Genomic DNA, 26,256 nt, shown 5'->3' with positions numbered 1-26,256 from the left:
GGCTGAGGAGCCATCCCCAGCGCCCGGGCCATCTTTGCTCCAGTGGAGCCTCGGCTGCGGGAGGGGAAGAGAGAGACAGAGAGGAAGGAGAGGGGGAGGGGTGGAGAAGCAGATGGGCGCTTCTCCTGTGTGCCCTGGCTGGGAATTGAACCCGGGACTTCTGCACGCCAGGCCGACGCTCTACCACTGAGCCAACCGGCCAGGGCCTATATCATCATTTCTTATGGCTGAGTAGTATTGCATTGTATATATGTACCACATCTTCTTCATACAATCCTCTGTCGAAGGACACTTTGGTTGTTTCTATGTCTTGGTCACTGTGAACAATGCTGCAATGAACGTAAGCCTGCATGTGTCTTTACATACCAATATTTTCGAGTTTTTGTGTAGATACCCAGTATAGGGATTGCTGGGTCATATGATAATTCTAATCTTAATTTTTGAGGAACCATCATACTTTATTCCAGGCCTTTTTTACTCGTTATCGGAACTTCAAAATGTAGAAACTGTCCTCTTTGCGCAATAGCAATCTATTGATACTGTATTCAAGAATGACATGCACTTAGGTAACCAGGGAGGCCAGTACAACACACCAAACCACATTGCCACCCACATCTGCTGTTCTGTGAGCTGGCCAGCAGGACATGGGGAAGACATTTGGGTAGCAGGTCAAGTGGAGACCTAGGGAAGGATTACCCATATTAGGTACAGAAGGGGCACCCAGAGACCCCAAAAGCCTGAAGGAAATGGTGGAGGTTGAAGTCAAAGTGGAGGGAACAATGTGAGGGCAGCTGGGAAGGGGACAGAGAGTGGGAAACTGGCTATGCTTCAGAACAGCCCTTTGTAGACGAACTCAGGCCCCTGACCACAGACCTGCTGAGGGTCTCACCCCTGCGACCAGAGAAGCCCCAGCCCCACCTGGCTTTCCTCCTCTCAGTTTGCTTCACTAAAGTTGATTCGGGCCCTGGCCGGTTGGCTCAGTGGTAGAGCGTCGGCCTGGCGTGTGGGGGACCCGGGTTCTATTCCCGGCCAGGGCACATAGGAGAAGTGCCCATTTGCTTCTCCACCCCCCCCCCCCTTTCCTCTCTGTCTCTCTCTTCCCCTCCCGCAGCCAAGGCTCCATTGGAGCAAAGATGGCCCGGGCGCTGGGGATGGCTCCTTGGCCTCTGCCCAGGCGCTAGAGTGGCTCTGGTCGCGGCAGAGCGACGCCCCAGAGGGGTAGAGCATCGCCCCCTGGTGGGCATAGCATCGCCCCTGGTGGGCGTGCCGGGTGGATCCCGGTCGTGCGCATGCGGGAGTCTGTCCGACTGTCTCTCCCCGTTTCCAGCTTCAGAAAAATACAAAAAAAAATAAAAATAAAAATAAAGTTGATTCTACAGGATGTGGGCTTTGAAGAGAAGTGGCTAGGAAAGGAACAGTGCTCTCTTGAGTCTGCTGGCCCTGTCTGGTGACAGGGACCCTTTCCATTTCTCCTCCAGGAGCGGCAGATGCTGAAGACCCTCCCTCACCTCCTCAACGTCAACGAGGACCCACAGCTCACCGGGGTCCTCAAGTACTTCATTCAGGCTGGTACTTATCCTCTGGACCCTCCTGGTCCTGCTCATGCTTCCTGCCCCAGGAGCATGATTCTTTTTTTTTTTTTCTTATTCTGCTAAGATATATATATAACATAAAGTTCACCATGTTAAGCATTTTTATGTATGTAGTTCAGTGGCATGAAGTACTTTCCCATTGTGCAACTGTCACCCCATCCGTCTCCAGAACTTTTTCATCCTCCCGAACTGAAACTCTGCACCTATTAAACACTAGCTCCCCATTCCCCTCTCCCCAAGGCCTTGGAAGCCACCCTTCTACTTCTTTTCTCTATGAATCTGAATACTCTAGATACCTCATGAGTGGAATCAGACCCAGTATTTGGCCTTTTGTTTGGGTTCTTTCACTCAGCATAATGTCCTCAAGGTCCAGCCGTGTGGTAACATCTGCCAGGATTTCCTTCCAATTTAAGGCTGGATAATATTCACTTGTCTGTGTAGATCACATTTTGTTTATCCATTCATCCATTGGAAAATGGTACAGAATTACAGTCACATCTAGCTTTCCCCACCATAGCTTTGTGAGCACCCAAGATAGGAGGGGGCTTGGCAGGCTGACAGATGGGCAGGGGTAGTGCTGTCAGCACTGGGCAGCAGCAGAGCCTCCCAGACCTGGACTTCCTGGTGGCCAGAGTTCAGTGCAAATCCTCGGGCCCAGATTCAACAGCTTTTCTTCCTCCAGGATTCCTATGAGGAAGGTGGACCTTTTAAAAAGTTAGGAACCCCCCCCCCATACACACACACACATGCAAATACAAAGGCAAAAAGTACAATTATTCCCAAAGTTAGGGTGATGTCCAAGTACCGTTCTGATTAAAACTCCCAGTGGGGAAATCCCTTCACATGATCCTACTGGAGAGGAAATGGTGATCCCCAAACACCAGAAATATTAACTGAAGGTCAAATCCTGAAAATACTTGAAAATAAGTTATACCAATTCTTCTCAGGTTCATGTGATGCTGGTCAGGCTGAGTCCAATGCCCTCACTCTCCAAGGTCTGGGGTAAGTGGACACGAACCATCTTTGTCCAGCATTGGAGATCAGTGACCATGCAATCTGGAGGGATTCTCAAAACCCACTGAGTCATGGTCAGCCCAGGGCACAGATTCTGCTGGATGACCGAGAACAAGAACTTCCCAGCCCTCCCTTCCTCACTGGCCTGGGCAGCCCGACAGATGCAGACGGGGGTGGGGGTGGGGGTGGGGCGCCCTCCCTCTCTCTCTCTTTCTCTCTCTCTCTCTCTCTCTCTCTCTGCAGTCCCTCCTGCTGCGCTAACCTGGTTTCCCTGGCTCTGACCTCAGGAGAAAAGGGAGAGTCAGTTGCTACACTCTGCCTGGTAATTCTTCACAAATAGACAGAAAATCTGGCAGGAAAGGAAGAGAGCAAAAGGGACAGGCCCACGACAGGTTTCTCATGGCCACTGCCAAATGCAAAAGCTTCCTCCAGTCTCTTTCTGTGCTTGCCGCCCTGGCCAGTGGGTCCACGCTTTGAGGCGACCACCTCCCCAAGGACACCCTCGGGATTCCCTAGGGGACCCCTGGGCAGCCCTATGGTGGGTTTTATAAGCTCAAAGCCGCCTTCCACCTCTGTGGCTTCTCTATTTGGGGGCTTCCACTCTAAGGTTCCTTCTCCTCCTTCCAGGACCACTGTGTCCTAGACTGCCCCCAGATTTCTAGCCAATAGACTTGATCAGCTTTTTAAAGAGATAGGCCTTACTGACCATCCCCCCACCCACCCCAGCCCTCCCAAACCCTCCTGGGCCAAAGCACCGGCCCTGAGGGTGGGGGGTCAGTTCTGGGTGAGGGGCAGCTGCCAGGCCCCTTCTCCTGACTCCGCCCGGTGTTCCCCTCCTCTCCCTTTCCAGTCCATGTCTGAGAGGGCTTCTAGTTCAACACGCAGGCCTGTGGGCTACCCAGTGTCTTTCCCACAGGACCCCTGGGCCCCACGCACACAGGGACTGTGGATGGACATGTATCTCAATATCCACAACATTCCATGACAGCTAACAAGTCCAGGAACATTCTAGAACAATTAGGAAGCTAGCCATTCAGGGCACACAGATGACATTCAGGAGCAGCCAAACGGACCCCTCTGAGATCCAGACCCAAACCTTGTAACATATAGAGTCTGGGTTTATATAACAAAGACTCAGAAACAGATCTAAACTTCCCCGTGACACATGAGGCTCATTATTAGTTACCTTCCCACACATCTCTTCTGAAACATCTTGGTGTTCTTCTCCCCTCTACTCAGTCCCAGCAGCCTGTGAGCTTTTGACGGCTCTAGCTGTGACCCCCGCATCTGTCTCCTGGCACCTATCAGCACTCCATTGGTGTTGGTTCTATTAATATAACAATGGCTGGTTGTCTCCCGCCTCTGTGTGCAGGGCCCCTCTGTACCCAGTCCTCCATTGCTGCCTTCAGGAGCCCCCAAATGCTTCAAGTCCCTCTTTAGCAGCTGGGGAGTCTCTCTTAAGTGTGCAAATGAGAAGGAACAACATAAACCATTTACTAAAATCATAATTTGTTTTTGGTCACTTAGACAAACTCGTTTTTTTAGAATTTCAGATAAACATGCTTCCTTCACAAATTTGGATGGTCAGGTGACAGTCACTCCATACAACAAATGCAATGTTGTCGTTAACGGGGTGCCAATCACGACCAAGACGAAGCTGCAGCATTTGGTAAACTGTCCTTCAGGGCCACAGGATTTCCTCAGTCGGACGTGCTGGAGTGGGGGCTGGGCGGGGCTGGGCAGGGCTGGGGGCTAAGCACCTCGTGTCCCTTTGCTACGGTGATATTAAACACAATAATGACATGGTCTCAGCTGTGGAGTTGGGATATCTGATATTAATTTGCTGTGTGTTCTGGGAAGTCACTTCACCTCTTTGCATCTCGCCTATAAGACAGCGAGGGATGCCTGACCAGGCGGTGGCGCAGTGGATAGAGCGTCGGATTGGGATGCGGAGGACCCAAGTTCGAGACCCCAAGGTCACTGGCTTGAGCACAGGATCATCTGTTTTGAGCAAAAGCTCACCAGCTTGAACCCAAGGTCGCTGGCTCCAGCAAAGGGTTACTCGGTCTGCTGAAGGCCCACAGTCAAGGCACATATGAGAAAGCAATCAATGAACAACTAAGGTGTCACAACGCGCAATGAAAAACTAATGATTGCTTCTCGTCTCTCTCCATTCTTGTCTGTCTGTCCCTGTCTATCCCTCTCTCTGACTCACTCTGTCTCTGTAAAAAATAAATAAATTAAAAAAAAAAAGACAGTGAGGGATGAGCTAAGTGGTCACCAAGATCCCACCCAACTCTCACATTTGATGACATTTTAGATTTTTTATTTTTTTATTTTTGTTCAGAGACAGAGAGTCAGAGAGAGGGATAGGTAAGGACAGACAGGAATGGAGAGAGATGAGAAGCATCAATCATCAGTTTTTCATTGCGACACCTTAGTTGTTCATGATTGCTTTCTCATATGTGCCTTGACCGTGGGCCTTCAGCAGACCGAGTAACCCCTTGCTCAAGCTAGCGACCTTGGATCCAAGTTGTTGAGCTTTTTGCTCAAACCAGATGAGCCGGCGCTCAAACCGGTGACCTCGAGGTCTCGAACCTGGGTCCTCCACATCCCAGTCCGACGCTCTATCCACTGCGCCACCGCCTGGTCAGGCACATTTTAGATTTTTTATAGGCCTGCCACTGAGTGGGACTGTGTAGCAACTTTAAACATTGTGTTCTCACCATCTCCCCCCCACCCAGCAGGGGTTCCCCAGCTTCCCCACAGCCCAGCCCCCTTCTCAGTCCTTTCTCCACACTGGAGCCCCACAGCCTGTCAGATAAGCGATTAGGCCACACCCTTCTGGAAATTCTCTGATTACAGCCCTGTTAGGACACCCGCGGAGCTGCCCCTACCTCCCTGCCTCCTCTGACCTCACTGCTTTGCAGGAGCTTCCCCTGGTCACTGTAGGTTGCTCAAAACATCCCCAGCCCTGTTTGGCAGCAGCCTCTCAGCCTCTTCAAAACTTCCACCTTGAAGCCTCACCTTGAAGTCTTCCACATTAGAAGAGGACTTCTCTAATCCCCGGTGTGAATCAAGCCCCCTTACACTCTGCAGAACTGCCCCCCCCCCCTTGAAGCAGCTCTACAGGTCACTACATTGTTAGTCTATAACGTCCTGGAAGGGAGGGTTGGGTCTCTTTGGTCCCCTCTGGTTCCTCGTGCCCGATGGAGAGTCAGTGCTCTGTGGAATAAAGAAAGAAATAAACAAAAACATGCACACAATAGCAAGAGGCCACCCCTTCTTTCCTCCTTTATGGGTCTCTTCCCACAGTCTGGGCTGGTTGCACGGCCTTGGCCTTCCTAGAGAAGGCTGACCTCAGAGGGAGGGTCGTGTGACGTCAGCAACCTTCCACTGAGCTGACCCTCTCTGCCCTAGGACCGCATTATTTTGGGATCCAACAGTGCCTACCTGTACATCGGGTTTCCTTCAGAGCGAGCCAGTGAGGACTTGAGCCGGTTTGACTATGACTTTTTCCAGCTGGAGAGAGCAGCTGCCCAGGGCATGAGTGTGGACAAGCTCGGTGAGCAGCCCTGGGCCCCACCTCTGGCATTTTCCAAGGGGTGATCTGAAAGCACCTGCTTTCACTGTGTGCTCTCCTGCTTTCACTGTGTGCTCTCCTGCTTTTACTGTGTGCTCTCCTGCTTTCACTGTGTGCTCTCCTGCTTTCACTGTGTGCTCTCCTGCTTTTACTGTGTGCTCTCCTGCTTTCACTGTGTGCTCTCCTGCTTTCACTGTGTGCTCTCCTGCTTTCACTGTGTGCTCTCCTGCTTTCTTTGGGAAAATAATCTTTCGTTTTGTCAAACTACAAGGTTAAGAAACTTATTATTTCTATACAAAGAGAGAGTGAACACATGTCATAGATCTAATTCATTAAATTGTTTCTCTCATGAAAGAAGGTATAGATGATTCAAAGGAATAGAGAGGAGGGTGGTATAATTTTGCCTACAGAGGGCAGAAGGCTGAAATGACATTGCTGAATCAGACAAGCTAATTAATGATCTTCAGGGCAATAATCTTCCACTGGACAAAGTCATTTTAATTTGCCAATATAGTAACTATACAATGTTACATTCCTTTGGTGAATCAGAGACTCCTGACACAAGGCTCTACTATGACATTGAAAGGACAGTCATTCGGCCTGACCTGTGGTGGCGCAGTGGATAAAGCATTGATGTGGAACGCTGAGGTCACTGGTTCAAAACCCTGGGCTTGCCTGGTCAAGGCACATATGGGAGTTGATGCTTCCTGCTCCTCCCTCCCCCCCCCCCTCTCTTCTCTAAAATGAATAAATAAATAAAAATAATTTAAAAACACTGAACTTGAAAAAAAAAACGACTTAAAAGAAAGGACAATCATTCTTTTACTTCTCTGCTTGGGATCCTTTGTCTTGACATCTTCTCTCTGCCTTTGAAAACCTGTTCTTCTGAGAACCTCATGTGGCTGTCCGGCAGCCTGTCCTTGGCGCTCAGACATGACCTGCCCTCGCTCTCTGGAGCCTCTTGCTGTGGTGGTGGAGCATCTGTGCATGATTCTTAATTTGGAAACAATTCTTGCAATGTACAGAAATGTTTCAAAAGTAACTCCTAGAACTCTCATACACACTCACTCGAAATTTCAAATTTGTGTTCTAACATGTTGCTATATTTGCTTCATTATGTGAGTGTGTATGGATAAATGTATATACTGTATGTAATATTTTCCTGACCAATTTGAGAACAAGTTGCAGACATGATGCTTCTTTATCCCCAAATGCTTTGTTGTAGCTTTCTTAAGGAAAAGGACATTCTCTTACATAACTACAATACAATTATCAAAATCAGAAAAGCCACATTGATACAATTATCTAATCTATGGACTTTGCTCATGCTTAACTGTTTCAATAACATTCTTTCCAAAGATAAATTCAGGTCCAGGGTCCAGTCCAGGGCCACATGTTGCATTTAGTCATGTCTCTTGGTCTCCTTAATTCAGCAGAATTTATCTTTTATGCCTTTATCTTTCATGACCTTGACGTTTCTGAGGAGTTGAGATCAGGGGTTTTGTGTAATGGTCCGTAGTAGAGTTAGGCTGAGGTTGTAGGTTTTGGGAAGGAATACTACAAAAATGATGCATGTCCTTCTCTGTGCCTCACTTCAGGGGGCAAATGGTGTCTGATTGTCCACTATTGGTGATGTCACCTTGGTGAAGGTGTTGTCTTCCAGGTTTCTCCATCTAAAGTTACTCTATTGTTCTAATTAATAAATATTTTGTGGGGAGGAACTTTGATATGTAGAAATCCTACTACTTTCGTCCACTAGTTTTATCATCCTTTGGTCATTCTTGCTTGGATTGTTTTTATGATTTTGTCAAATGGTGTATTTCTAGCTCTACCATTTCTCCTACCTTTCTGTGAAAAATTTTTACTGTAAGAAAGTTTTCTCTCCTATTTATTTGCTTATTCATGTCAATATGAACTCATAGAATCCTGATCTACTTGATGGGTTTAACCTGTTTCTTTCATAAATTATTTCAGTGTGTAAATGGCCCCAGATCTGGCCAATGGGAGCCCTTCAAGGTAGGTTGTGCTCTTTCTGACCTGTCCTCATAGCTTATTTTCTGGCACACACAGAAAAAATGTTCCAGTTTCATCTCATGGGCTCTCATTCCCAGCTCTGGAGTCAGTTACTGCTCAAGGATCCAGATTCCTTTTAGTGGAGAACAGAATTTATAAATCAAAATCTGGTCCAAGGCATGCAACTGCTATAGAATATATCCGTGTGACATGTAGATAGCCTCCCACACACACATATTTATAGTTTCACCTATATCTATAAAGCTATGAGTTCATTCTGGTACCTCCAATTCCAGTTCAATATTACAGGGTTAATTTTAGGTTTCCCTTTGTGAGGTAACCTTTTTTTTTTTTTTCCTGAAGCTGGAAACGGGGAGAGACAGTCAGACAGACTCCCCCATGCACCCGACTGGGATCCACCCGGCACGCCCACCAGGGGCGACGTTCTGCCCACCAGGGTGCGATGCTCTGCCCCTCTGGGGCGTCACTCCGCTGCGACCAGAGCCACTCCAGCGCCTGGGGCAGAGGCCAAGGAGCCATCCCCAGCACCTGGGCCATCTCCGCTCCAATGGAGCCCCAGTTGCGGGAGGGGAAGAGAGAGACAGAGAGGAAGGGGGAGGGGTGGAGAAGCAAATGGGCGCTTCTCCTATGTGCCCTGGCCGGGAATCGAACCCGGGTCCCCCACACGCCAGGCCGCCGCTCTACTGCTGAGTCAACCGGCCAGGGCCGTGAGGTAACCTTTAATGTAACACATTACATTTTTTGTCCATCTGTCCTCTGGTTTCCATCCCAGCTCCCCTTTTAAACATTTGTCCCAGGAGAGTCCCCTCTCTCCTGCATCATCAAATGCTCTCTGTAGGTCATTCCTGTCACATGCAGACATGCTCCACTATGTCCCACCACAAAAACAAACCCCTACCTTGACCCACATCCCTCTCTAGCTGTTGTCACACTTCCTTTTGGTCATTTTTATAGAAAACTAATAAGCTGTCTCCATTTTCTCATTCTCCTGGGCACGCCTGAACCTGCTCCAGCCTGCTTTCTGTTCCGACTGTTCCTTAACCCTGTGCCCTCCGTGGTCCAGATCTCGGAGCCCTTGTCTGCATACATCGTACTATGGTCTCAGCTACATTCTGCACCACAGCAGGATGCACCACCTTTGTGCAAAACAGTCCCTCCCTTCCCCTACACCAGAGCTTTTTTCTCAGAACTTTTACAAAATAAACTGGTTTGAAACTCACCTCCTTGCTCATTTGCTATTGAAGTTTCTGCCCCAAACCAAATCAAATTGTGTGGCACCAAGCCTGGATACTCTGTCTCTTCATTTATTTGTTCTCAGCGTTGGCAGCACACCTGCTTTCCATCCCATGGTGAGGAGGCTGAATAAGCCCAGACCCTGGACTAAAGGTGCTCAGCACCTACTGAAGACTGTGGGCTCTCAGCAAAACAGCTTTTTAATCACATGGTTGTAACTTTAAAATGTAGACAGTTGATGAACAACCAAATGAGTGAATGAATGAATGAATGAAGCAATGAGCATATCTGTTTGTGCCTAGCCAAACAGCACCCAGAACAAGAGACTAACTCTGACTTGCATCCTGACCTTCCCCAGGGGCCAGGCATGGCGGCAACAGGAGGGCAGACCCCAGTGTCCTGGCTGTGTTTCAGGACTACATTAAGCTCATGCCGCTGGTGGCAGAGGCGAACCAGATGAGTGAGGAGCTGAAGAAGGTGAGCGCTGGGAAATGGCGTCAGGCCCCAAGAGCAAGGGCCTCGGAGAACGGGTTCAGCTCCTCACTCCCATGGCCCCCAACGGCCTCATGGTATAGAGGGAGGCACGGAGGCCCCAGATCCCACAGTGAGCTAGTGACAGAATTTAGGCCAACATCCAGGCCTTCCCTGTCCCAGCCCCTGGTGACCTTTCTTCCCCTCTGGCTGACCACAGCCACTACAGTCACCAGGACACAGACTGACGTGTGCTCGCCACAGCCACCCCATCCCGCACAGAGGAGCCTCAGCACAGGCATCCTGATGGCTCCTCTACCACAGAGGGACCGGGGCTGGGGTCGGGTTAGCTCCCTGCTGACCCAGGATCCCAATCATCAGGAGACTTGCAAGAGACTGAGTCACTTTGGTGAGGACTGCAAGTGTCAGTTCCAGAATAGTGAGGAGTTCTGGTGCTTGGTTATAGCTCTGGGTGGGAATTTCAGGAAACAAGAGCTGGATCATCTTCTTCTGGAAAGCCTCAGTGTGGAGAGACTGAACAATGGCCAAGGTGCCACTGCCTGATAAATGTTGGACTATTAGTAAGACGTGTTTCTCTTACCAGGGACTTACAATGGAACTGAAAGTGAAGAATTTAGCATCATCAGATTCCAGGGGCTATGACCTACAAAAAGAGGTCATGGTGAAGGTGACCAACCAAAGGACTCATGAGGTGAGGCCCCCTCGGGGGCGGGCGTGAGCCCCCACAGGGATTTCTGAGGGCTTCCCTAGGGACAAGGTTAGAGTTAAGCAGCTATAGCCTGTGGAGACCCGGCTAAGGGGCAAGATGTGTTCTGAGTGTGAGCTGGGAGTCTGGGCACAGACTATGGGGAGCAGAGACCCTGCATGTGTTTCCCCTGCTGGGCCCCTCTCTCCCACACAGCACTGAGTTCTGGGATCTTTCCTAACCACCAGTAACGAGCCCTGTTTGTTTTTCAGCATAACTCAAAGGCATTAGTTCTAGCAGTGAGCATGAAAGTTTATCTAACTGATAAAAGTGTCCATGTGCATGTGATTGTGTATGTACATGCACGTGTGTGTATATGTGAGAGATCTGCCATTCAGAAGCAATCGGGAGATCCACACTTTCCTGAAGAATCCAGGAAAGCCTGTCTCTCAACTCTGCTGGTGGACCGTTCCCATTCCTCCCTAGGACCTCAAGACCTGTGTCCTCTTCCTCTAACAGGAAAGAGCAGGCTCATCCTTCGGTGTTCCTTATGTGTCATGCTTTGAATTAGCCACCTAGCTGAATGCTCACTCCTTAGCCCAGCTGCAGAGGATGTGCCCCTAATTCTCAAGTGACCTGTGGGAGAGGTACTCCCTTCCAAACCCTCGGCACACACATGACCCTCCTTAGCAACAAGTCTTGAATGAGCCCCTGGAGGGGCTCACCTGGGCTGGGGACTTTTTAGTCTCTGGATGATTTGCTGGGTTTAACTTTTCTACCCCTTGCCCTAATGTTGACAAAATTTTCTAGATAAAGATCAATTTTAAAAAACTTTTTAAAATTGTGAAATATGACACAAAGAAGCCAGTAAATGTGTATGTTCACATTATATAGTGAACATGTGCATTTGCCATCTGTTCAAGGGGTGTCACATCGTGTCTGGCACCTTGGAGCCTAACCGGCCCCCAGGCCTTGAGCAGCAGGGAACGGCCTGAGTCAGGGCCACTGCCGAGTCTCAACTTCTGAGATGGTTTCCTTTCCTTCCTCCTCCCTTCCTTTGATCAGCTCTGCCTAGGAGGAAGGAAAGGGACGTAGTCTCAGTCCACTCAGGCTTCTACAGCAAAATACCAAAAACGGAAAGGCTTCAACGACAGACATTTCTCACAGTTTTGGGGACTGGGAAGTCCAAGATCAAGGTACCAGCTGGCCTGGTGTCTGCTGAGAACCCTCTTCTTAGTTCATAAGGTGGCCATCCTCACATGGTGGACGGGCAGCGAAGTGATTTGAGGTCTATTTTATAAGGGCACTAATCCCACTCACAGGGCTCCACCCTCATGACCTAACCACCTCCCATAGGCCCCACTTCCTAAAACCATCACACTGGGGGTTATGTGTTGACATACATTCACTTGTGGGGACACAGGCGTTCAGTCTGTAGCAGCATGTGTGATGCTGGCTCACCTCACAGTGGGTCCAGGTGCAGACACAAGTGGCACTTCTAGTGGTAAACCTTGCAAATGTTCACCCACAGACCTTGTGCACCGGGGATGCCACCACAGCTCCTGGGAGGAGATGGCATCAGCCACAGGCAGTTTGTGTGACTCTTGGTCACACATTACAGGCACGTTCAGGAGCAAGCCAGGGCCATGTGAGGGCTGGGAGGGTTTTCTACACTGGGAAGGCTGCCAGCTTGAGGCTACTTTCCAGCAGTACCTTCCCAGAGGCTGTTGGCTCAGGTGAAAGCATTTCCAGCCAGGGAGTCCATGTGCCAGGCCTGCGGGCCCTCCTGCAAGGGTGTCCCTGCCCGTCCTGTCCTGCCGAGCCTCGCTGACCTGTTGAGGATAACATCAGTTTTACCTGCCGCAGGGCCTGTGGTCTGATGCCGCGAGTCATGACGCAGTGGACTGATTCCCTTATCTGATTCCCATGATCTTAGTACTTTACTCTTTGAAAACCCACACCAGCCAGAAGCCCCTTGAACTCTGCTTCCTATATAACACATGCCACTGCCAGGTTCTCATTCAGACTCTGCAACGCCCCTGGAGAGGAACACTACGTTTTCCACTTGACTGGAGGCAAACGGAGAAAGAGGGAAGTCTTTTTAGTATCTGCAGGAAGTCCATTTTATGAAGATATGTAACACTTGAAAGAATGACTTATGTTAGTTTTTTGTTGTTTTTCAAGTTACTCAGAGAAGGAATTGCTGGTTTTACATGGTCACCACTTCTGATGTAACATTTATGGTCAAGAAATTTTGTCTAACTGGAATCCCTTATCCTGAGGCTAATGCACTCATCTTCTCTCTCAGTAGCCAGCGTTGATAGAGGCCCCGTTCCTCACCTAGTGGAGGGACAGACAGTGGCAGGCTGCTGTCCTGGACTTTCTGCTCACACATACTTACTGTTCTGCAGGTTAGTCCCAATACACATCTTACTGGGTCAAAAGTGAGGTGCTGGCTGGGCTACTCTGTTTTCGGGAGGCCCGAGGAAGAATCCATTTCTTTGTCTTTTCAAGCGCCGAGGCTGCCAACCTTCCTTGGCTCACCGCCCTGCCCTCCACCTTCTAGGTCAGCTGACAGCATCTCTCTGACCTGATTCTGCCACGTGGCTTTTCCTCTGACCCTCTATCCTGCCTCTCTCATCCACATTTAAGCCCCTGTGATTACACAGGACCGACCTGGATCATGCAAGCTAATTCCCCTATTTTAAGGTCAGTTATAAGCAAACTGAATCCCCCTTGGTTCTGGAGACTGAGACACGGTCAGCTTTCAAGACCATTGGTCTATATACCACAGGCACCAAACCTTCCTTTCTCCTGGGAGAGTCCCACCTCCTTCATCATCTCCTCTAAGTCAAGTCCTGGGCTGCAGCAACTCAAGCAGTGCTAAATAATAGGTCAGAACTGCATATGGTGCACTTTAAGGACCTCACCCAAGCTGAGTTTGATAACATGGTTATGTGATCTTGGCTACCAAGATCCCAGCCCATCAGAAGAGGCATGCTAGGAAAAATCGCAGAAATGAACTGTTAGAGCAACAGATGAAATCAAATACTGGTGGTTTACCTCTGTGTTTACAGGTGTGGGTTTGGTCAAAAGCCAAGTTCATCAACAGGAAATTCCTGATGGAGGAATTGTACCAGCACCTTCTAGACGGAGAAGACAGCCACATAGCCCAGGAAGACGACCCTTTCTGGGATCCTGTTGAGGTCGTCCACTTGGGCTCAGCGCATATCTGGCTCCAGTCACTGGCCTACTGCATGCAGTTTGAGGAGCAGGTGGAGTTCCTGAACTGCGACGGGCTGGCGGAGGCTGTGCTGCACATCCATGTGACCCCCTGCTCCCCAGCAGGACGGTGGGTCTCTCCTCCCCCACCTTGCTAGTTCCGGGTTGGTCACACGGAGAAAACCCAGAGTGAGCCTGAGTGCTCCTGGGTGTGGGGGGTCACCTTGGTACCCCAGAAAGGTCATTAATGACTTGACCTCATCAAATCTGATATTTGTCATGGCAGCCAATCAGCTGACATGGAATATTTAAAATCCATGCCTAGCAGTATTCAAGCAGCTCAGCACTGCCCTGGGGGACCAAAGGGACAGGGAGGACATCCTGCAGAGTCAGAGAGAAGCTCAGGATGAGAACCAAAGACCTGGGCTGGCGCCCCCTAATGGGCACTCAGAGTACAGCAGCCAGGGTGGCACCTGTGAGGTCTGGTGTCTACCACACAGTGATCTCTCTCCCACACTGAACTCCCCACCCACACTCACTGGTGAGCCCCAAGAGCCAAAAGCAGAAAGCTCACTCCTTCTCCATCCTTGGCACAGGCGCAGTAATTTTTCTGTTCCTTTTCTCGAGGTAGGGGATTGGGGAATCTTTTGTTTCCTTGTCTGGCATCCCTCTGTCCTGTTATCCACCCTTTCTGTGAGTACAGGCTTTGTTTGAATTCTTCTCCACTACCTTTCACACTCCCCATTTCCTCTCTTTAGGCCAGAGGCAATTTAGGCAGTTTTTATAAAAGTGAAAGTCCCACAGCAATTCAAAGCAGAGGGTGGCGGTGGTGTGCATCTGGCCTAGGAGCCAGGGTCCTCACACTTCCAGTGCAATATTTGTGTGAAGAGGACACAGGCTTAAGAGGGAGCATGAGAACCACAAGGTCCCAGGACTCAGAGACCTAGCCGGCCATCGAGTCACCATGTTTACAGGGATTCAAAACTACTTTCTGGTCACTTGACTACCTCAGGCCTCTAGGCTTCCTAGTGGTTCTATTTCCCATCACAAATCAAAAAGGTGGAATTCTAGTTTATAGGTGTCTGTCTTTTGGAGCTTGGTTGACATAGGAGAGGTCCCCTGTTGGGAAGCTGTCCAAACTGCTTTTTGAGCTTGTCGGCTTGGGGTGGGGGGGTGGGGGTGACACTGAAGAGCTCAGCAAGGAAAACGTGGTCTTGAGAGGTAATCTCTGGGCCATCAGCTGGCTCCCCTTAGGTGGCAGCCTCTCTGTCCCAGTGGGAACCTCACTAGGTCTCCCCTGCCAGTTTAACACCCACACCTGGGTGTGTACTGTATGCAGCTGTCACAGAGTCCTGCCTCCTCCTTGGGAAGGTCCACATCTTACCCGAGTGCCAACATTGAGTGGGCTCCCATTAAGTGTCTCTTGAACAAATGAATTCTTGGTAATTTTACCTGTTCTTCCTTCAGTGAACATGGCCATCCTTTAAGGAGCCTATATATTTCCCTTTGACATCACCACCCCGACTTGCTCGGGCCAGGCTAACCTGTGAGCAATGTTCCTTTCTTCTGTTTCTAGAGCATGTGGTGAGGAGGATGTGGTTATTGACCCCTTGGAGCTGTTGGGCAAGAGGATGGATTTCCAGATCCGCATTGAGCGGTGCCTTGGTGCCAAGTGGCTGAAGGAAGACACGGAACGGGGCATTCAGATGGGGTACCAGCCACCCTCAGGGCTGCAGGGCACAAACAGCCCACTCTCTGGGCCCCGGGGGAGGGAGTCTTTCCTCAGTTTTTAAAAATGAGTGAAATTTTCTTAAGTTTCTCTGCTTGCTCAACCCCAAAATGACGATTTCCCTGTCTGTTTAATAAAGAGAAAAGCCACATGTCCCTCCAGGTCGATGACTAATTACTGTGTACTAATCCTTCTAAGTAACTGAAGAGGGTAGAGTCAGAAATTTTAATTATCAGGAAAATATCCAGTAAAATTATATTATCTAAGTAGAATGGTAGTTTTTGTTTTTTACTTGGAAACAAAAGGCTATGTTACAATGTGTCAGAATTACCACATCTGCTTACACTAATTAGGCTAAAAGGATATTATTAAAAGATAAAGCAAGAAAAATTAAGGGAGACTTTGAAGAACAAAAACCAACCACCCACCTCAAATAGAAAATGAATTTCAATTCTGGATTACCTAAAGTAGAAAGTATTTATCGCCTGACCAGGTAATGGCACAGTGAATAAAGCGTCACACTGGGACACAGAGAACCCAGGTTCGAAACCCCAAGGTCACTGGCTTGAGAGCGGGCTCACTAGCTTGAATGAGGGGTCACTGGCTTGAACCCAAGGTGCTGGCTTGAGCAAGGGGTCACTTGCTCTGCTGTAGCCCCCTGATCAAGGCATATATGAGAAAGCAATCAATGAACAACTAAGGTGCTGCAACGAAGAATTGATGCTTCTCATCTCTCTTCCTTCCTGTCTCTCTATCCCTCTCTCCATCACACACACACAAAAAATATCAAAAAATCCTTTTTTTCATCCACATGGTGATGACTGAGTGCTGGAGGCGGTGATTGTGAGGCGCAGTGGAGACCATCCCTTGTCACTAAGCAGTGCAGGCTACAAATCCTGGGCTCATCTGGTCCTTTTCTTTACACACGTGTCCCTCCCGGTTTTATGTGTTCTTTTCTCAGGTACAGAATCTATGACCTTCCACACCCTTTATATACCAAGCCTGTATGGAAAATTGCGAATCCCCAAATTGAAGAGTCTGTCCAATTTACGGCCCTAAATGCATCTCAGGAGTTTCTAAATTATTTACAGACAAATGCTCTCATTGTTGACTTATGGGGTCTTCAAGGTACGAAGTTTACTTGTTCTGCATGAGGCATTCTCCGTCAGACATCATGTCAATATAGCCAAGGCCGTAGAGGAGGTGGAGGAGGGAGGTGGCTAGGGTTTTGACAGCAATAGCTGAGAGCCATCTTCGCCTGGGTCCCTGGACTCTAGTCCACAGGTGATGATGTAGTTTAACATCTCACTCTCTGGGGCTGGACAACCCAGATGTTTCCTTCCTTGATGGTATCTCCCCCACACTGCAGAGGGCTGTGCTGGACTGAGCTGCTCTCAGCTGGACCTCGTGGTCACAGCTGAAGGCCATGTCATGGTGGACACCAAGAAAATTTCTACTCTGGCGGATGGAGGCCAGGTGTGTACATTTCTGTGACATTAAAATGGATGTCACAGATGACTAGGAAATCTCATTAGACAGGTGCTGGGGGATCATCAATGTTCCTTCTCCTTAACAAACGCTCTTGATTACTCCTGTGTACCCTGAGTGAGCCACCTCCCCCATCTTTTTTTCATATGGCAGTAAACACTGCCAGACTCAAAGGACATGCGAATGACCCAAAAAGAGGCTAATGTGACCTGTTTTTTTTGAAGATGCCATCAAACCAGATATCAGAACTTCACCTGAAGCTGCTCAAGTTAGAACAGGAGACAGAGCTGCTCAGGAACATCAACAGAGCCCTCCGAGAGGAAAACATGTTTCTCAAAGACTCGCTTGACAAAACTGGTTCTTGCCAGCAAGGTAAGAGGCTGTCAAGACGTGCTGTTCAGCTTCTCTGTAAACGCCCACGTTTCAATGTGCATTTGTCTAAGAAATGAGCTTGTAGACCAGTGCCTCCAAATCTTGTTTCATAGAAAAAGCAGTCCAAACCAGTGCCTGATAAACGCTGACGCCGTGGAATGCCACCATGATTCATAAATATATGAATACCTGGATCAATACACACATGAGTAACTGCTGGCTTTTCTTTGCCCCAGCACACAAGCCTCCAAATACCCAGACGGGAACTGGGATGACCACGCGGCTGCCACCAGCTCGAGAGGGGAAGCAGACAAGCACTCCGCAAGCCGGCTATGACAGAGAACTGGCCACAGCTCTGAAGGTGTTCTACCAGAGCATGAACATGGCGAGAAGACAGTTCCTCAAAGTGAGGCATTACAAGCCTCCTGTACGTAACCAGAATCCTGGGAGCCATATAATTCATCGTATTAAGATAGTATAGGAAAGTAGCCTGACCAAGTGGTGGCACAGTGGGTAGAGCATCAACCTGGGAGGCTGATGACCCAGGTTCAAAACCCCAAGGTCACCAACTTGAGCATGGGCTCATCTGGCTTGAGTGTGGGGTTGCTGGCTTGAGCATGGGATCATAGACACGACCCCATGGTCACAGGCTTGAAGCCCAAGGTTGCTGACTTGAGCCCAAGGCCGCTGGCTTGAGCAAGGGGTGACTCACTGTGCTGTAGCCCAAATGTCAAGGCACATATGAAAAATCAATCAATGAGTAAGCAATCAATGAACAAGTAAGATGCCGCAACAAAGAATTGATCTTCTCATTTCTTTCCCTTCCTGTCTGTCTTGTTCATATCTGTCCCTCTCTCTGACTCTGTCTCTGTCACAAGAAAAAAACATATTATAGGAAAGTATAATTGGGCTCCTGAAACTGGTATAATTGTGTTAACTAGTGGCACCCTAATAAAGTCAATTAAAAAATAAGTTATAGGAGAAAAATCATGATTCGTTCAATAGATGCTGAAAAAAAACGTGATAAAATCTGGTGTCCTGTCATAATAAAAACTCTAAGCAAACTAGGAATAAAATGACCATTTGTAATCTGATGAAGGCAATCTTAAACAGGAGCTCAGCAAGTATCATGCATAACAGCAACTCACAGAGAGCTCTCCCTGCACACCGGGAACAGTCAGGGATGCCAACTCTCTCTGAAGCTGCTGGATACTACTTTAGAAGTTAGCCAGGGCAGCAAGGCAGGAAATACAAGGTATAAAGATTGGAAAGGGGCCCTGGTCGGCTGGCTCAGCGGTAGAGCGTCGGCCTGGCGTGTGGGGGACCCGGGTTCGATTCCCGGCCAGGGCACATAGGAGAAGCACCCATTTGCTTCTCCACCCCCCCCCTTCCTCTCTCTCTCTTCCCCTCCCACAGCCGAGGCTCCATTGGAGCAAAGATGGCCCGGGAGCTGGGGAGGGCTCCTTGGCCTCTGCCCCAGGCGCTGGAGTGGCTCTGGTCGCGGCAGAGCAACGCCCCGGAGGGGCAGAGCATTGCCCCCTGGTGGGCAGAGCGTCGCCCCTGGTGGGCATGCCGGGTGGATCCCAGTCGGGCGCATGCAGGAGTCTGTCTGACTGTCTCTCCCCGTTTCCAGCTTCAGAAAAATACAAAAAAAAAAAAAAAGATTGGAAAGGAAAAAAAGTAATACCAATATAGCACACATTTATATGATACTAATTAAGTGCTTGCAGTTACTGACTCAATTCTCACAACAACCCTATAATGCAGTACTATGATTAGCTTTATTTGATGAGTCTAGACCAGGGGTAGTCAACCTTTTTATACCTACCACCCACTTTTGTATCTCTGTTAGTAGTAAAATTTTCTAACTGCCCACCAGTTCCACAGTAATGGTGATTTATAAAGTAGGGAAGTAACTTTACTTTATAAAATTTATAAAGCAGAGTTACAGCAAGTTAAAGCATATAATAATAATTACTTACCAAGTACTTTATGTTGGATTTTTGCTAAGTTGGCAGAATAAATCTTTATAAAACAACTTACTATAGTTAAATCTATCTTTTTATTTATACTTTGGTTGCTCCACCACCACCCACCATGAAAGCTGGAACGCCCACTAGTGGGCAGTAGGGACCAGGTTGATCAGCACTGGTCTAGAGCACTGAGAGGGTAAGTGACCTGTGTAGGGATACAAACTAGTAAATAGCAGTGTTTGCCTCCAGACCCAGCCAGGGCTGCTCCACATTCTCTATTCTTCCCCACTGCACTGGGCCGCCTGTTGATATTCCCAGATGGCATGTTTATATAAACAGAAAGTCCAAAAGTATTTATAAGTATATAGAATTACAATGCTTCTGAACACAAAAATCAATACTTAAAAAATTAACTACATTAAAACATAACAGCACTAAGCAGAAACACTTTAATAAAACATACCATTTATAACTGCATTAAATATAGGAACTGTAGTAAGTCCTCAGTTAATGTACATAGGCTCTGCAACTTTAAGAGAAACAATGTATAATGAAAGCAATTTTACCACAGGCAAATGATATAAACAAGAGTTAAGTTCCATCAGCGTCTCACCAACATTTTAGTGAAGTGACATTGAACAAATCGACTTGATTCAAAGACCTGCTGTACTGAGGCCTATGTACTATATACTTCTATAAAACTAGGTATGTCTATAGCAGCAGTTCTCAACCCGTGGGTTGCGACTCCAGCGGGGTCGCCTAAAGCCATCGGAAAATACATAATGCATATCGGGTATTTACATTCCGAATCATAACTGTAGCAAAATTACAGTTATGAAGTAGCCACCAAAATTATTTTTTGGTTTGGGGTCACCACAACATGAGGAACTGTATTGCGGGGTCACGGCATTAGAAAGGTTGAGAACCACTGGTCTATAGAGAACATTTAAATCCTTGTTTGAGAGACGTTAAAGATATAAAGAAGGAAACATGCAATGTCTCCATGGTTTGGAAAAGCTGCTACTGTAGATCTGTCCAGTCTCCCAGAGACTCAATGGAATGCCAATCAAATGTAATGGAAGCTGATGAAATGATTCCATAATTTAGATGGAACTGCAAAAGCCATGCCAAGACCAAGACCAACACCCAAAACAAGGTTGGAAGACTTGCTCTACCTGATATCTAGGCTTATTTTAATGCTATTATAGAAACTAAGGTGTGGCCCAAATATAGGGTAAGATAACCAATGGAAAAGAACAGAAGACCCAGGAATAGATACAGTCAGGACCAAAGACTTGATATAGGACTGAGGTGGAACCACAGATGAGTGGCAAGGATGGCTTTGCAATAACTGGTGCTGTGAGAATTAAAAATACGTACATGGAAAAATGAAATTGGAATCTTATCCAAAACTATACCCAAAAGTCAATTCTGGTGAGAATTAAAGACCTCAATGTGAAAGGTAAAACCCCAACGCTTTTTAGAAGTTCCTTTAGGAGACTCTTCATGTATGACTTCATAGTCAAAAGGATTTCTTAAACATGACACACACACAAACCACCTAGCATTAAAGAACAGTCACCTACATTAATAGACAATATAGGAATCAACTCTGTTTTGCATACTCACAACTGAGAACCTACTTTTGTCTGGCCTTGTATATCATTCCAATCTGAAATGTGTGCAGTATCTCTCCAATTTTTCCTATTGGCAGTAACTAAAGGGTCAGTCAGGTGGCCTTCCTGAACCAAACATACTCCCAGGAACATACAGCCTCTGCTAGCTACTTTCAAATGCAGCTTTCTAGGCCAGAGGGAGAACTTACTAGGCACCCCACTCACACATACAGTATTTTCACTCTAATGATGTATGTCTACTACTATCATTTTTTTTTTAGGAAGATGATCAAATGCTTCGACCATTTGTATATCAACAGTCGCAAATGTTAAAGGACTTTGGGGACCTATTTGAATCCAGCTTGTGGAAACTGAAAAATGATGTAGCCCTTATAGTAAAAAAGAAGAGAGAATGTTTATTGTATAACAAATAATGAGGATACACCAACTGAAAACACTGAGCTTTGAATTGTGAAGATTACTTGAGCAGCTAAGAAGCTTAATGATATAGAATTGTGACAACAATTCCAGTGCCATACGGACTTTTCCTGGACTCCTGCTCCTTGGGACAGCTCCTAACAGACTGAACTGGGGTGGGGTTGCATTTATCAGGGACTTGGCATGGTGTTGGGGCCAACTTGGACTTGGTGAACTTGTTAAGGACACTACTCTTTTATGGATTCTTGTTGTATTGGCCAAGAGTTTGGTTAAAGGCTTTAATCACTGTAAAAAAAAAAAAAAAGAAGACTGGATAAAGAAGATGTGGCACATATACACCATGGTATGCTATTCAGCCATGGGAGATGATGACATTGGATCACTTACAACAAAATGGTGGGATCTTGATAACATTATATGGAGTGAAATAAGTAAATCAGAAAAAAACAAGAACTGCAGGATTCCACACATTGGTGGGACATAAAAATGAGACTAAGAGACATGGAGAAGAGTGTGGTGGTTACGGGGGGCAGGGGGAGGGAAGGAGGGAGAGGGGAAAGGGAGGGGGAGGGGCACAAAGAAAACTAGACTGAAGGTGACGGAGGATAATCTGACTTTGGGTGATGGGTATGCAACAGAATTGAATGAGAAGATAACCTGGACATGTTTTTTTTTAATATATGTACCCTGATTTATTGATGTCACCCCATTAAAATTAATAAAAATTTATTTATTAAAAAAAAAGCTTAATGAACTTGGCTATCAGAGCTGAATTATAGAATCAATGTATTAATCCATTTTCCAATTACTCAAACCTATTTTTTCTACCATTTTTAAAGCAAAGCTCTTCTCCTTCATTTTGATTTAAAATCACATAAAAATGAACCCATATCCAGGTTGAAGGTGAAGAGGGAGATACCAGAAGTGAACGGCCAGCACTCTGAGCTCTGGGATCAAACAGCCTATGGTTAAGTCCTAGTTAAACCTGTCACTTATGAATTGTCTAGAATTGTGTAGTTTGAGGCAAATGACTTTCCTCTCTAAGTCTCTCTTTCCTTTTGTTATACGGGAATGAGAACAGTTAATAAAGTAAAATAAAGCCCTTAGAATAGTTCCTGGTACACAAAAGCAAACTGCCAGTAATATTTTCATGGTAAACAGTTTGAACCATCAAACAGAGCCCTTCTGGTGAGTTTCTTGCTGTCAGACATAGGGCCCAGTTGTTATTCATGCCCTCATTTTGTATCCTTGCTTCTGCACATCTTCCTGATATTAGAGATGATAAAAACTTTCCTCAGACATCAAGAACCCCAAAGACTCTACAAAAATATTACTAGAAACAATAAGCCAATATAGTAAGGTCGCAGATAACAAAATTAATATACAAAATTCCATAGCCTTTCTATATGCCAACAATAAAACATTAGAAAGAATGAACTCAAAAAAAAATCCCCTTCACGATTTCAAAAAAAAAAACCCACAAAACCTAGGAATAAACATAAAGAATGTAAAGGACCTATATAATGAAAACTACAAAGCATTGTTAAGGGAAATCAAAAAAGATATGAGATGGAAAAATATTCCTTGTTCTTGGATAGGAAGAATAAATACAATCAAAATGGCCATATTACCCAAAGCAATATACAAATTTAATGCAATTCCCATCAAAATTCCAATGATATTTTTTAAAGAAATGGAACAAAAAATCATCAGATTTATATGGAACTATAAAAAACCCCGAATAGCCAAAGCAATCCTAAAGAAAAAGAATGAAGCTGGGGGCAATACAATACCTGACTTCAAACTATATTATAGGGCCACGACAATCAAAACAGCATGGTATTGGCAGAAAAATAGACACTCAGACCAATGGAACAGAATAGAAAGTCCAGAAATAAAACCACATATATATAGTCAAATAATTTTTGATAAAGGGGCCAACAACACACAATGGAGAAAAGAAAGCCTCTTCAACAAATGGAGCTGGGAAAACTGGAAAGCCACATGCAAAAGAATGAAACTCGACTAGTTTATCCCCGTGTACTAAAATTAATTCAAAATGGATCAAAGACCTAAATATAAGACCTGAAACAATAAAGTACATAGAAGAAGACACAGGTTCTAAACTCATGGACCTTGGTTTTAAAGAGCATTTTATCAATTTGACTCCAAAGACAAGGGAAGTGAAGGTAAAGATAAATGAATGGGACTACATCAGACTAAGAAGTTTTTTCTCAGCAAGAGAAACTGACAACAAAATAGACAGCCAACTAAATGGGAAATGATATTTTCAAATAACAGCTCAGATAAGGGCCTAATATTCAAAATATACAAAGAACTCATAAAACTCAACAACAAACAAATAATCCAATAAAAAATGGGAAGAGGACATGAACAGACACTTCTCCCAGGAAGAAATAAAAATGGCCAACAGATATATGAAAAGATGCTCATCTTCATTAGCTATTAGAGAAATACAAATCAAAACTGCAATGAGATACCACCTCACACCTGTTAGATTAGCAATTATTAGCAAGACAGGTAATAGCAAATGTTGGAGAGGCTGTGGAGAAAAAGGAACCCTCATTCACTGTTGGTGGGAATGTAAAGTAGTACAACCATTATGGAAGAAAGTATGGTGGTTTCTCAAAAAAGTGAAAATAGAACTACCTTATGAGCCAGCAATCCCTCTACTGGGTATATACCCCCAAAACTCAGAAACATTGATACGTAAAGACACATGCAGCCCCATGTTCACTGCAGCATTGTTCACAGTGGCCAAGACATGGAAACAACCAAAAAGTCCTTCAATAGATGACTGTATAAAGAAGATGTGGCACATATACACTATGGAATACTACTCAGCCATAAGAAATGATGACATCAGATCATTTAAAACAAAATGGTGGGATCTTGATAACATTATACGGAGTGAAATAAATCAGAAAAAAACAAGAACTGCATTATTCCATATGTAGGTGGGACATAAATACGAGACTAAGAGACATAGACAAGAGTGTGGTGGTTGGGGGGGAGAAGGGGGAGAAGAGGGAGGGAGAGGTGAAGGGGAGGGGGAGGGGCACAAAGAAAACTAGATAGAAGGTGACGGAGGACAATCTGACTTTGGGTGATGGGTATGCAACATAATTGAATGACAAGATAACCTGGATATGTTTTCTTTGAACATATGTACCCTGATTTATTGATGTCACCCCATTAAAATTAATAAAAATTAAAAAAATCTTTCCTCCGGTCCCACAAATTAGGACACGGCTGAGACTAGATCCAGACCAGCACTGACAGAGGAAGCAAAGTTAGGATGAACAGGACTACCACCAGGAATCTTCCTCTTCAAGTTAGAGACCCTCTTCCTACTATACAGGTAGCACAGAAGGGACTGCTCACACAATAATAGCTATGTCATGCTTCTCACTGTACAGCAGAAATTCCGTAAAGGAAGTGGCTGCCCTCTTTACATAACTAAAGCACAGAACACTGTGTGTGTTTATTATAGGCTTACCACAAAAGAAAAAGTCCTGTGCTGTGCCTTATTTTAGGGCTATAGTAGAAAACCTAGTTAAAATACAAAAAGTAAATCAGAGAAAAATTTTGCTTAGGTAGTGAAAACCAACAGAAACTTACCAGCTGTATCATTTTAAGGACATAAGGTACCATAAAATGACACAGGTACCAAGTCGGGGAAGACCAATGACAAGCACAAGTGTCAGCTGTACACAGGAAGCACATTTCTAACCACTACTCAAATACCTAGGCAGGTCAGACACAAAACCACCATTCAATTGACAATCCTTTATTAGTCAACTTAGGTAAGTCCAAAGTCAATCAGGGTAGATAGGTGAAAAACTAGGCAAAAATAACAAAAAAGTGCAGTTTCATTTGGCAAAGGCCCGCACCATATGTAGAGAAAGAAGGTCACCGGAGAATAAGGTCCGCTCAGTATTATAGCAAGGAAGCCAGCAGGGCGGCCCTGAGCAGCTGGGGCGCCCAGCCAGGAACCGGTCAGTCAGGTACAGAGACACCATCCCACCCCCATCTGCGGGTTCGTTCATAAAAACTGACCATGATCTTCAGTGAATACGTCAGCCAAATACCAGTTCTCTCTCACAAGCAATAAAGTCATAAAATCAGCTAAGATTTGACATCTAGGGTAAGCTAGTATCATTTCCTGCTTTAATGTGTACATATTTTTAGATTTGGTGATCTTTTCCACATATTGGCAGACAGGCTTATAAAAGAATTTCAGATACCAAAAGAAAAAAAGAGCTATAATTCGTGCATTCTTATGACTCTGGTTAATTCTTTCAGTGTTTAGACTTCAGAGGTGCTAATGACACTAAATTCAATGCCTCGCTGGTTGAGTCTGTCAATCAGCTTTGTCTTGGAGAAAGCTGCTCCTGGCGTGAAGACCCCGCCCCTGGAAAACAAGAACAAGATACAACAGTATGCAAGGCTCTAGGCCTTTCCTCCGCTGGAGGACTAGCTAGCAGGTTCTACAGAGCTCAGGGAAACCTCCTTCTTTTGATTCTATTATGGAACAGTTTTGGTTCTACTCCTAAAGTCAGTCAAATGAGCAAGCAGCTACCACTTGTGGGGAAGCTAGTGCCCAGCATGCCTTTGGTTCAGCAACTAGTGCGGCTGTTTCCAGAAGATGTGTGCTCAGGGCTCCAGCGGCACACGGAGGGTCATCAACCGCGCAGCTGCTATTCATAAAGACAGCCCTCAGATCAGGATGATTACACAGAGACCAGAGTGAAATAAATACAG

The 26,256-nt window shown here is 46.2% G+C and overlaps 2 protein-coding genes across 2 annotated transcripts in view; one reads left to right on the top strand and one right to left on the bottom strand.

Annotated features, from left to right (window-relative positions):
- The window catches only part of LOC136319470 (kinesin-like protein KIF28P), a 104,954-nt gene extending 79,225 nt beyond the window's left edge, over positions 1 to 25,729 (top strand). Inside the window, exons 11-23 of the mRNA XM_066252724.1 lie at positions 1,479 to 1,569; positions 2,540 to 2,594; positions 4,152 to 4,275; positions 6,027 to 6,171; positions 9,815 to 9,933; positions 10,532 to 10,639; positions 13,711 to 13,985; positions 15,432 to 15,566; positions 16,546 to 16,712; positions 16,954 to 17,060; positions 17,297 to 17,462; positions 17,681 to 17,871; positions 21,315 to 25,729. Coding sequence (XP_066108821.1) covers positions 1,479 to 1,569; positions 2,540 to 2,594; positions 4,152 to 4,275; positions 6,027 to 6,171; positions 9,815 to 9,933; positions 10,532 to 10,639; positions 13,711 to 13,985; positions 15,432 to 15,566; positions 16,546 to 16,712; positions 16,954 to 17,060; positions 17,297 to 17,462; positions 17,681 to 17,871; positions 21,315 to 21,467 — 1,836 coding nt within the window. The 3' untranslated portion in view covers positions 21,468 to 25,729. The remainder of the gene's footprint in view (positions 1 to 1,478; positions 1,570 to 2,539; positions 2,595 to 4,151; positions 4,276 to 6,026; positions 6,172 to 9,814; positions 9,934 to 10,531; positions 10,640 to 13,710; positions 13,986 to 15,431; positions 15,567 to 16,545; positions 16,713 to 16,953; positions 17,061 to 17,296; positions 17,463 to 17,680; positions 17,872 to 21,314) is intronic.
- The window catches only part of SCCPDH (saccharopine dehydrogenase (putative)), a 26,346-nt gene continuing 25,356 nt past the window's right edge, over positions 25,267 to 26,256 (bottom strand). The window contains exon 12 of the mRNA XM_066236953.1: positions 25,267 to 25,906. Within this exon, the coding sequence (XP_066093050.1) occupies positions 25,801 to 25,906 (106 nt within the window). The 3' untranslated portion in view covers positions 25,267 to 25,800. The remainder of the gene's footprint in view (positions 25,907 to 26,256) is intronic.

Source organism: Saccopteryx bilineata, chromosome 1 (assembly GCF_036850765.1).
Source record: "Saccopteryx bilineata isolate mSacBil1 chromosome 1, mSacBil1_pri_phased_curated, whole genome shotgun sequence".
NCBI lineage: Eukaryota > Metazoa > Chordata > Mammalia > Chiroptera > Emballonuridae > Saccopteryx > Saccopteryx bilineata.
Note: the sequence above shows the minus strand (reverse complement) of the source record. Positions and strands in the feature narration are given on the sequence as shown.